The 12201-nt window shown below is 42.4% G+C and overlaps 1 protein-coding gene across 1 annotated transcript in view; it reads left to right on the plus strand.

The window, feature by feature from the left end:
• PIGZ (phosphatidylinositol glycan anchor biosynthesis class Z) overlaps positions 1 to 12201 on the plus strand; it is a 37395-nt gene that overhangs the window by 20959 nt on the left and 4235 nt on the right. Inside the window, 3 exon segments of the mRNA XM_082458650.1 lie at positions 8825 to 9131; positions 10187 to 11093; positions 11095 to 11264. Of these exon segments, the coding sequence (XP_082314776.1) occupies positions 11056 to 11093; positions 11095 to 11264 (208 nt within the window). The 5' untranslated portion in view covers positions 8825 to 9131; positions 10187 to 11055.

Raw genomic sequence — 12201 nt, forward strand, 5'->3', positions numbered from 1 at the left:
CTGAGCTCTGACATCCCCCCGCACAGGCGCGCGCGCCGGATGCCCCTGTCTGTGGTTATCGGCAACCCCTCCCCTGCTCCACAGTCGAATCTCCACAGCCCTCGGCGCTATCCCTTTATGCAGACACCGGAGGATGTGGGATTTGCAGGATTTGGACCCCCGCTGGGCAGCTCAGTGAGCTTATAGGCATAAATGAGCAGGCTTGCATACTGATTGGGTTTAGGTGAGTAGTTGCCATGCCCCATGCTGTTGGCTCCCCCCTAGATGAATGCCCAGCGGGACCACTCCTCCAGCGTGGCCTCAGCCTGGGGAGCCAGACGCTGGATGAGCAGCGGGGGGTCTCCCTCTGAAGAACTCCCACACTTGTTAAGTTCAATGCCCTGCTATGTTGCCACCTCCTCCAGGGATCCCCGACTCTATCCTTGACCCTAGCCCCGCAGTGGTCCCATGCAGGTGGGCTCAAGGCGCTGAGATGGGTACGAATGGCTCCCAGAACTGGGGGTCCTCAGACAGTACAGAGAAGCAATCAGATGGTACCCGCGGTCAGTGCACAGCGCAGTGCAAGGCCTGGCACAGGGTGCTGCCGAAATGGGGTCAAGGAGAGCTTCTTGGGGTTCCAGGCAGTTTGTTTAATCCATGTTCACAACAGCCCTGAGGTAGGTTATACTCATTCTACAGTTAAATTATACATTGGAGTTGAGAGATTAAGTGCTCTTTCACCATGACAGAGCAAGAATTTGAAACCCGGTCTACTCGATGCCAAAGCTTGTCTTAACCTCCATATTATAAACATATCCCAAAAGGAAGCAATGTGAGCAAAGAATAGAGGAGGAGACTACAGGAAAACGTAATGTTTCTGGAGCATCAAGCTCTGTACAAAAAGGGGTGAGAGTGGAGGCTGGAGAGGATGCTGGGGGCCTTGGAGAGCCGTGGAAGTCACAGTCAGGAATGTGGACTTGGTCCTGAGGGTGGTGAGGGGCTGACCCCCCCACCCCGAGGTTTTATACAGGAGAGAAATGCACTCTCTCTCTGGCTGCAGTTAGGAGGGTGGGTGCAGGTGGGGGAGGGAAAGCAGAAAGGTGAGTGCCATGTACTCTAGATCTTGCTTCTGGATATTTTTCTCATTATGCACACACAGAAAATGATTCCTTTTGTTTGACACACTGGGGTAATAAAGGAGGGGGCTGCTTGCAGCTAGAAGCAACCAACCCAGGGGCTCCAGCCATCTAAAGTCCCTGCACAGCCACCCCTAGGGCTGAGGAATCTCAGGCAACATGTACCCCAGTCACAGCGGAGCTGGACTTAGGTAGTGACAGTGAAGGATGAAGAACAAGTGCTGGACTCAAAGGATGATTAGCAAGCAAAGTTAGTGTCACATAAAAGGCATGAAGATGGGGCTTCCCTGGTGGCGCAGTGGTTAAGAATCCACCTGCCAATTCAGGGGACACGGGTTGGAGCCCTGGTCCGGGAAGATCCCACATGCTGCGGAGCAACTACGCCCGTGCACCACAACTACTGTAGCCCGCACGCCTAGAGCCTGTGCTCCGCAACAAGAGAAGCCACTGCAATGAGAAGCCCACACACCGCAATGAAGAGTAGCCCCCGCTCGCTGCAACTAGAGAAAGCCCGCGTGCAGCAACGAAGACCTAATGAAGGCAAAAAAAAAAAAATTAATTAAATTTAAAAAAAAAAAAAAAAAAGGCGTGAAGATGGCAGATGACCCCTGGGTCTCTGGACTGAATAACTGGATAAACTAGTTCCCTCACTGCTGCAGGGAACATGGGGGTAGGGCTGGGTCATGGGGAAACGATGCGTTCTTTTCAGCTGCCCCATGTTAGAGGGAGGTGCAGAAGCCCAACAGGAAGTAGATCAGGGTTCTGGAGTCAAACAGACAGGGTCCAACTCCTACATTCATTAGCCTACTCGTTCAGTTACCTTGAGCAAAAAACTTGATCTCTCTAAACCTATTCTTTCATCTATAAGATAGGGATGAGAGTAAAATGAGATAATGTACTGTGCCTGGGATGCAATAGGTATCTAAAAATGGCAATTCTATTATTGTTTGTATTCATTATTATTATCAGTAAATCTGAAGCTCAGAAAAGAAACAATTTATGATGTCGTTAAAAAGAAATTGAAACCATGAGAATAAATAAGATGACCCAAAGAGTGTGGACGATGAGAAGGGAGCACTGACATTTCAGGAGTGGACAGAGGAAGAGGCGCCTAAGAAGAAATGGTCAGAGAAGAAGGAGGAAAACTATCAATCAGAGCCTGGCGTCATGGCAGCCACACACATGATGCAGCTACACAGCTGATCCTTTGTCTCACTTCCTCCTTGCTAACAGAACCTGATGTTGTTAGGGTAAGCCCTCTCCTCTGGATGTCTGTGTGCCTCAAAGGAGGCAGCCCACAGCCCCAACTCCCCTGCACTGGAAGGCAGATTCTTTACCACTGGACCACCAGGGAAGTCCCAAGTCTTTAAGCCAGTTTGAGTTTATTTTTGTATATGGTGTGAGGGTTTGTTCTAACTTCATTGACTTACATGAGGCTGTCCCAACTTTCCCAACACCACTTGCTGAAGAGACTGTCTTTTCTCCATTGTATATTCTTGCCTCCTTTTTTGATGGTTAATTGACCACAGGTGTTGGGTTTACTTCTGGGCTGTATTCTGTTCCATTGATCTATATGTCTGTTTTTGTGCCGATACCATGCTGTGTTCACTATTGCAACTTTGTAGTATTGTCTGAAGTCTTGGAGGGTTATGCCTCCAGTTTTGTTCTTTCTCCTCAGGATTGCTGTGGCAATTCTGGGTCTTTTGTGCTTCCATATAAATTTTGGGATTATTTCTTCTGGTTCTGTGAAAAATGTCATAGGTATTTTGATAGGGATCACATTAAATCTGTGGATTGCTTTGGGTAGTATAGAACATGGCTATTTCTTGTGCCAACCTAATATATATATATATATATATATATATATATAAAATTGTATGAACATTGTAAGTGTGGGATCATTTTTAATCACATTATTGGCTCCAGGGATTCTTTTCTTTTGGGGGAGGTAGTGCCTAATCATGTGAATTCAGGCTGAAAACCTATATGAGGGTAGGCTCATGGATACAGATTCTCAGGGGAGATTGCCCTACCCCAATTCGATTAGCATCAGGATCCAAGAAAGGCAGTTTCCCTGATAATTTGGACCCCAGAAAAACTTTAGATGTTGGAATCATCAGATCTAGCATATCAAATAAGTACCCTTAACATAATATAGTAAGTAAATAAAAGAGAGCCTTGAAAATATGACAAAAGAGGAAGCAGATGTAGAAAAAAATCAAACAACTCCTAGAAATGAAAAATCGAAATTTAAAATTCAATAGATAGGTTTAACAGCTGATTAGATATAGCTGAAATGATGATTAGGGACATGGAAGATAGAACAGAGGAACTTACTTGAACTATAGCCCAGAGAGGCAGAGAGATGGAAAATATAAAATAGAAGTTTAAAAGACATGGAAGATAGACCAAGAAGATGTATCATACATTCAGTCATAATTCTAGAGAGAGAGTAAAGATGAGGGAAGAGGCAATATTTGAAAATATAATGGAGGATTGCTTTCTATAGATGACAAAGGACCCTAATCCACAGAGTCAAGGAGCCAAAGAAATTCCAACTATGATTAAAGAAAAATGCACACTCAGAATCATCATAGTAAAACCATAGCACATACTATATTAAATATTAAAACATTAAATAATGTACTACATTTTATAACATAATAGAAATCGAGTATAACTTCCAAAGTGTTAGAGAAAAAGGAATTTAGAAAATAAAAACCAATCCAAAAGAAGGCAAGAAAGGAGAGAGAAACAAAAGACAGAAAGGCATGAAAAAAGAAAACACAGTATAAGATGGAAGAAATAAATATATCAATAATTGCACTAAATTTAAATATTTTGAAATAAAGCTGCGTTTTAAAGACAAACATTGTCAGACTGGGCAAACAAAATCCAGCTATTTGTTCTTTACAAGAGACATATGAAAGTATAAATGTACAGAAAGTTTGAAAGTAAAAGGGTGAAAAATGATGTACTAGGTAAATACTAAATAAAAGAAAGGTCATAGCTATAGGAGACGAAATATTTTAAGGGAAAAAACTTATTAGAGATAACTGTATAATGATAAAATATTCAATTTTCCAATACGGTATAACAATTAAAAAAAATAATGATATACCTTCAAAAATGAGCTGAAATGACAAAATTACATGGAAAATTAGTCAAGACCACTATCTCATGAGCTATTTCAACACACATTTCTGTGATTTTTTGTGAATAAGCAGTAGAAAATCATAAAGGACATAAAAGATTTGAGGAACACAATTAACAAGCATGATCTAATGAACATATATAGAACTCTATGTCCAATAACTATCCAACATATGGTATTTTCAAGCATCCGTGGAATACCTACAAAACTGGACCATTAAAAATTAAATGCTGGGGGTGAGGGCATGAATAGGCAGAGCACAGAAGTTTTTTAGGGCAGTGAAAATACTCTGTATAATACTATAATGGTGGATACATGTCATTAAAACATTTGTCCAAACCCGTAGAATGTACAACACCAAGAGTAAACAGTAATGGAAATGGTAGACTTTGGGTGACAATGATGTGTAGATGTAGGTTCATCAGTTGTAGCAACTGTACCACTCTGGTGGGGGATATTGATAATGGGAGAGGCTATGCATGTGTAGGGGTTGAGTGTATGTGGGAAACCTCTATACCTTCTTCTCAATTTTGCAGTGGACCTAAAACTGCTATAAAAAAAAAAAAGTCTTTTTTATTTATTTATTTATGGCTGTGTTGAGTCTTCTTCGCTGTGCGCAGGCTTTCTCTAGTTGCGGCGAGCCAGGGCTACTCTTCATTGTGGTGCACAGGCTTCTCATTGCAATGGCTTCTCTTATTGTGGAGCACGGGCTCTAGTAGTCGCAGCACGCGGGCTCAGTAGTTGTGGAACACGGACTTAGTTGCTCTGCAGCATGTGGGATCTTCCCGGACCAGGGATCGAACCCATATCCCCTGCATTGGCAGGTGGATTCTTAACCACTGCACCACCAGGGAAGTCCAAAAAATAAAGTCTTAATCAAAAAATCAACTGCTTCAGCCATGAAGCATTAGTCAAGGAAGAAATTACAATGGAATTAGAAAATATTTAGAAACAAAAGCTGATGAAAATATTACATAACAAAACCTGTGGGATGCAGTTAATATAGTATTTAGAGAAATATATAACCTTAAATATTTCTCATTAGAAAAGCTCAAAAATTAATAAGCTCAAAAGTTAAAGTCTCAAAATTAATGAGCTAAGTGTCCATATCAAAATAACACCCAAAAAAGTAAAAGGAAGAAAAAAAACTATAGATAAGAAAAAATTTTAAAAAGAAGATGAACAAAGCCAGAAGTTGATTTTTTAAAAATATTCATAAAATTGACAAAATTCTGGCGACAATGATCAAGAAACAAAAAGAAGGCACAAGTAACCAATATTAGGAATAGAAATGAGTTAAGAATACAAGCCACAAACTAGAAAAGGATATTTGTCATGCAATAAATATAAAGGCTATATAAAGAATTCCTGTACGTAGTAAGAAAAAGATAGACAGCCAATGGTTCAAAAGGAATTCCACAGAAGAAACATTTCACAAATTTTTGAAAAGGTGTTCGGGAATTCCCGGGCAGTCCAGTGGTTAGGACTCTGTGCTTCCACTGCAGGGGGCACAGGTTCGATCCCTGGTCAGGGAACTAAGATCCCGCATGCCTCAAGGCACAGCCAAAAAAGAAAAAGAAAAAGTGTTTAACCATATTAGTAATCAAGGAAATGCATGTTAATACCTATGAGATTCACAAAATCAAAACGTCAGACAATACCAAGTATAAATGAGCATATGAAACAGGGGCACTACACTATCTGCTAGCTGGTAGCAACCTTTGGAAAACAGTTGGCCTTATTTGAGGTTAAAAGTGTGCATACCCATATGGGTCTTTTGCCTAAAACACCTTCTTTCTTAATCTTACTGAAAATATCTTTGTTTCTTTCTGAATTCTTTCTTCCTTTAACTACAACATTGATTTCTTCATTTTAATTTTAAATACATCCTTCTTATTCTCTTGATAATGGGATTTGACTTTCTCTTTTTTAATGGGGATTTATTCCCTCACCCAGCTGATATTAAAAATTTTATTATCAAGATCCCATTAAAAATTTATTGAGGACCCCAAAGAGCTTTTGTTTATGTGAGCTGTAGCTATTGCTATTTACCATATTAGAAATTAAAACTGAGAAATTTTTTAAAAAATAAAATAAAAAACTATGCATACCCTATGACTCAGGAATTCCATTTCTAGGTATGTACTTCAGAGAACTCTTGAATAGAAATGTTTATAGCAGCATTATTACGAATAAAAAAGAAAAATCTTGTAACCCCCTGGAGGTAACCTAGCTGATAAACAACAGTAGAAGGGTAAGTAAATAAGCTTCAGTATATTCACCCAAGGGAATACCATATAGCAATGAAAGGAATTGCAGCTACAGAGAACAATATGGTGAATACCATTATCAGAACATTGGGGGGGAAAAGCAAATCATCAGTGAGTTACATAAAGAATTATCTCATTGATCTAAAATTCAAAAAGTTACAAACACTGAATTATTTAGGGTGTGATGGTCAGTTTTTTGTGTCAGTTTGTCTAGGCTAGAGTTCCCAGTTATTCAGTCAAACACTAATCTAAGTGTTGCTGTGAAGGTATTTTATAGATGCCTGAAAGTCCATAATCAGTTGATTTTAGGTAAGGGGGATTATTCTAATAATAATCTGTATGGACCTGTTGCAATCAGTTGAAAGGCCTTCAGAGCAGAGCCAAGGCTTTCCTGAATAAGAAGAAACTTCCACTGTGGACTGCAGCTTCATCTCCTGCCCAAAAATTGCAGCCTGCCCTTCCTAATGGCCTACCCTGCAGATTTCGGACTTACCTAGCCAGCCCCACAAATGCATAAGCCAATTCCTTGCAATAAATCTTCTTACTATAGGTCTCCTACTGATTCTCTTTCTCTGACTGACAGATTTTGGTACTGGAGGTGGTTCTAGAGGAAGAGAATCTTAAGGATGTGTTTTCTGAATAGGTCCTGGATTTGCTGGAACTGTTTCTGTAGTCTGATTAGATTTAAAGGCACAAATGACTCTATTTCAAGTGGTAAAGAGGGTACTGGTAGTCCATGGAGTGATGATATAAGAGATATGAAAAATATCACCATTGGATACTCCAGGCAAGGGTTTGGATGACCTTTGAACTTTTTTTTTTTTTTGGCGATGCCATGAGATTTGTGGGATCTTAGTTCCCCGACCAGGGATTGAACCTAGGCCCTCAGCAGTGAACGCGGCGAGTCCTAACCACTGGACCACCAGGGAAATTTCCTGGGTGACCTTCAGACATTTTAGTCAAACTAAATAGTACAATGAGATTGGCTGGTGGTTCCTAACTGTGCTGGACAAAGTGGGAAAAGAGAAGGATAAGCTCAAGGCTTTAAATTCCCAGCTCAAGATCCTCATAAAATGACCCAAAAGCTGGCTGAAAAACAAACCCCATATCTCACTCTGTGAGTGGCTGAATTACAATGCAAATTGAATTCCCAGTCTCAATGGTATCTACTGTTAAAGTGAGGGCACTTATTGTGAAGAGATGGGATGCTGAAAGTTGGAATGAGGACAGATGGGAAGACCCTGAGAGTGACGGGGACACTGAGTCCCTCAATTCTGGTGAGAGTTTTCAAGCAGTAGAAGCAGACTTTCCACTGGCATCTGAGGGGATTAACCCTGCATTGGAAACTGTAATGTCCTCCCCAAAGCAGCTGCTTTGCAAGACAGTTTCTGTCTGCTGTTTCTCCTCAGGACCCACTCCCACCACTCCCTTTGCTTCTAGACCTACAATTAGACTCAAGTCCCAGCATGTCCCTAAAGGTGAAGCGTAAAGCAGGAGGAGGTGTGCTAGTCACCAAAAGACTGCATGATTTTCCCAATTTATACAGACAAAGCCAGGGAATATGAGATTGGAATGTTAAGAGTGGAGTACTTCTGTAAGACCTGCTCATCAGCCCCAGGAAGGTGCAGAGGACACATTTTTCACCACAACACAGAGGAATACTTACAAAGGTGAGAGAGACTATTAATACCAGCAAAGGAATGATGTCCCTCTCACCCCTGCAGCCTCACCCCACCAAGCCTGGCAGAGAAGAGAAGGGCCAAGACTCACCTTTATCGGTACTTTTCTTAGTTCCTCTGATCAGACCAGCATGTCATGCACCCAACCCTGAACCAATTAGTGTGGCCAGTAGGATGGGAAATGTTATTTGGCTTAAACAATTCAGGGTCTATACCTGGGTTGGGGATGGGATCAAATCCCAAGCCACATAGCTGAAAATAGGTGATGGGGGTGAGGAGTACAGTTCTGAGTGGGAATTCTGACTACTATTAACTGGAAAGGGGGAAGAGATGGTGGGCGCTAAACAGGATGAATTTCCTCTGTTGCTGCAGAAGGAAAACAGTACAGACTCAGGACCCAGGCTTGCTATGTAACTATGCACACCAGGGCAGGGCAGGCTGGGTTTCTGTGTTCCCTATCAGTGTAATGGATTTGGTGTTTTAATCTAATCATGTAGTAAAAGTTCCATACTTGAAAAAAAAGTTCTATACTTGAGAAAAGCTTCAAACATATGCATAAACGTATCTTGACAATTGGATTATACCAAATCCCATTTATTATTGTAGTCAGTAGAAGTGCTGGTTTTGAGGATCTTCTAGTGTTGGAGGAGGTCGTAGAGAGGATGTGACCCACGAGCTGGACCCCGGCAACTGGAGGCCCCTCACCCCCTCCCCATCCTTGGAATGTGTGCTCTGCTTGTCTTCCTCACGCTAGAAGCTGCCCAAGGACACAGCTTTGAGATAGTCATGTGGTGCTGAGACCATCTGGACGTTGTACATGATGGAGCCCAGTTCAGTCCTCTGTATAAACTTCAAGATTCTGGCAGGCGGGTGTGGAGATCTGTTCATCTTGCGGCCGCCCAAGACAAGCTTGGTAAGTAGGTTCTCTTGCTTCTTAAACCTGCCACCTACCAATCTGCAGTGGTTTGCCTCTTTCTTCAGTCTCTCCCTGCCCTTCACCTATGGGGCCAGTTTCAGAAGCTCCCAAGGAGGTTGCAAGCTAACACCTAGGTGTCTGGAGCAGCATGGATTATTACTTGTGCCTCAACGAAAAGTAGTAATAGCTTTTAGCTTTGGTCCCTTATACATGCAAACTCTGTATACTAAGTGCCCTCCACGCATCAGCTCTTAAATCTCCCTCAACCCTGTGAGCTTGATATTATTATCTGACTTTCCTGATAAGGAATCTGAGGTTTAGGGATATAGGCAGCTTGTCCAAGGTAACACAGCTACTAATGGCAGAGTTGGGATCTGAACCAGGCCTACAGGACCGCAAAGTTTGTCCTGTATGATGCGTATCGTGCTTTGCCCCTACCCCTATCTCCACCCCACACCCGTGCCCTGTCCTGCAGTATCATATTGGCTATTAATGAAAAAAAAAATTCTGATTCAACCTTTGCTTCCCAGTGCTAAGTTTGGCCTCATCTTCTATCTGAAAACTCTAAAAGTCAGGATATTCACTGGCTCTGGAAAAATAGGCTGCACGATTCAGTTGCAAAGTTTGAGCAGAGGCTGCAAAACTTATCTTTTAAGCTCTATGAGGTTTTAGTATCAGGAAGCTCCTTGTCAACATCTGCCAGATTCCTGTTCTGCTGCTTCACTTTGTCTTGTCTCCTCTGTTATGACTTGATGTCACACCTGAGAACAATAGCTGTTTATGGTCAAGCTTTAAAATATCAAAGTCAGGAAGTCAGGGAACCATATGTATTTCTGGAGGAGTAACAAACACGTTGTCAGACTTGTTTTTCTGTGCACCCGTGATAATATACTGGTGTTGATAAAAAGGTCCATCATGCCGTGGACTCAGATTCCCACTGATCTTTGAGTCAAGGGAGTGAGAACCTCCATCAAAAGGAGACTGTTTGGGCTGCTTTAACAAGATACCACAGACTGGGTGGCTTTTAAACAACATAACTTTATTTCTCACAGTTCTGGAGGCCGGAAGTCTGAGATCAGGGTGCCGGCATAATGAAGGCCTTCTTCCTGGTTCATAGCCAGCAACTCGCTGTGTCCTCACATGGTGGAAGAGGTGAGGGAGCTCTTTTATAAACGGGTGGTGTCTCTTTTACAAGAACGCTAATCCCATTCATGAGGGCTCCACCCTCATGACCTAAGCAGCTCCCAAAGGCCCCACCTCCCAATACCATTAGAATTTCAGAATTAGAATTTCCACATATAAATTTGGGGAGGGGGTGGGCACAAACATTCAAACCACAGCAGTGTTTCTGTCACCTTCCAAAAGGTAGGATCCAGGATGTGTGAAAGTTGGAGGGAGTGACTGAAGACCATGGGGTCGAATGTAGTTCGTTTTTGCAAAGAAATGGATGGAATCCATTGAGGTTCCTAAGTTTTCAGAAGTGTAAGAGCCAGGCTGCCATGCTTGCTTGTGAATAGGAGCTGGTGAATAGGATGGGGCTGTGAGGCCCAGATTTGGAAGGTACCCTAATCCTACTTGCAAATGTCACATTTAGACACTTAGCAAAATGTCATATTAGGAAAAATATTTAGCAAATGCCATATATAGACACTTAGGAAATATGGTTAGCAAGTAACCAGGTTACTCAACAGAGGCCTCAGTTTCCCCATCTGTAAAATGGAGATAATACGACCCACTGTCCCAGACTGTGGAAAGGATTAATTGAGATATGCATGTAAAGTTCCTGGCATTTAGCAGGTACTTAGTAAATAGCAGCTATTATTATTAACATTTTTATTGTGTGTAGACCCATATTGAGTTTGTTCAGACAATTGAACATATAATTTACATTATAATAACTAACAAATGTTATCCTCCTCAGATGCAGGTCTGTGGAACCAGAATAGCATCTGTAACAGCTGAAGTCATCCCAGGCTCTTGGCCCTGTGTCCTGGCAGCAATTTGATATGAAGATGGCAGCCAGGGTGCTGTGGGGCAGCCTCAGCCTGCTCCGCCTGGTGTGGTGTCTCCTTCCGCAGACAGGCTACGTGCACCCAGATGAGTTCTTCCAGTCTCCTGAGGTCATGGCAGGTAAAGCTCCGCATGTGTGGTTACGATAAGCTGCAGCAGAGTCTGGTCAAGGAGCTGATTGGCTATTTAGTGCGGAGGGAGAAAAATGTCTGTGCAGATGAGCAGTAAATCCACAAGCCTCTCTGGCATAAGAATTTGGGAGTGGGGACTTCGCCTCTCCTTCCTGAGTGGTGACATTGACCTTCTAAATGACACCGATGAAATGCCAGCCTCTCTGACATCTTCCTGCTTAGAACAACAGTACAGGTCATTCAGAACAAAAGCTATTTTGGGCTTCTCAGTGGAAGGATTTTAGAGTTGGGCTTCCCCAGTGACTGGGGAAACTTACACAGGGCTGTGACATAAAATAATAATGAAACTTTTCTTCTGTAGGTTCATATGATGGCTGAGGGAACCCAGACCTAGAATGCTCACTTGTTAGAACTTAACTTCTAGGTGGTATAGGACACATCATGAAGATGGTTGCTGGAAACCTTGAGGCCTTTCAGATGCTGTGGTCACAAGGCTTCCTCCTCATGGTTCAAGATGGCTGCTTGTGCTCCAGGCATCAGGTCTGACACCAAGAGAGGAAGCCAAGAGATAGGCCTACTTTCTTTAAGGGCATATTTTGAAAGTCACATACTTTTTGCCCATTCCATCCCATTGGTCAGAATGTATCACGTGACCACACGTACCTGCAAATGGAAGCTAAAAAATATAGTGTTTACATCTGACCAAATGCCCGGCTAAAGAGACTAAGGATGAAGGAAGGAATGGATATTGACTGGGGAGTTATCAGCTATCTCTGCCACAGGGCTCAACAGGTGCATTTGTTTTTAAAGTTGAAAGGTCCAGTTTTTTTTCCACCCCCCCCCCCCGTTTTTTTTTAACCTGAGCCAGTAAAAAGCAGCCAGATTGATCTGATCCGAGGTTTTCTGTTTCCCTTTCACCGTCTGAC

Source organism: Balaenoptera physalus (assembly GCF_965194825.1).
Source record: "Balaenoptera physalus genome assembly, chromosome: 4".
NCBI lineage: Eukaryota > Metazoa > Chordata > Mammalia > Artiodactyla > Balaenopteridae > Balaenoptera > Balaenoptera physalus.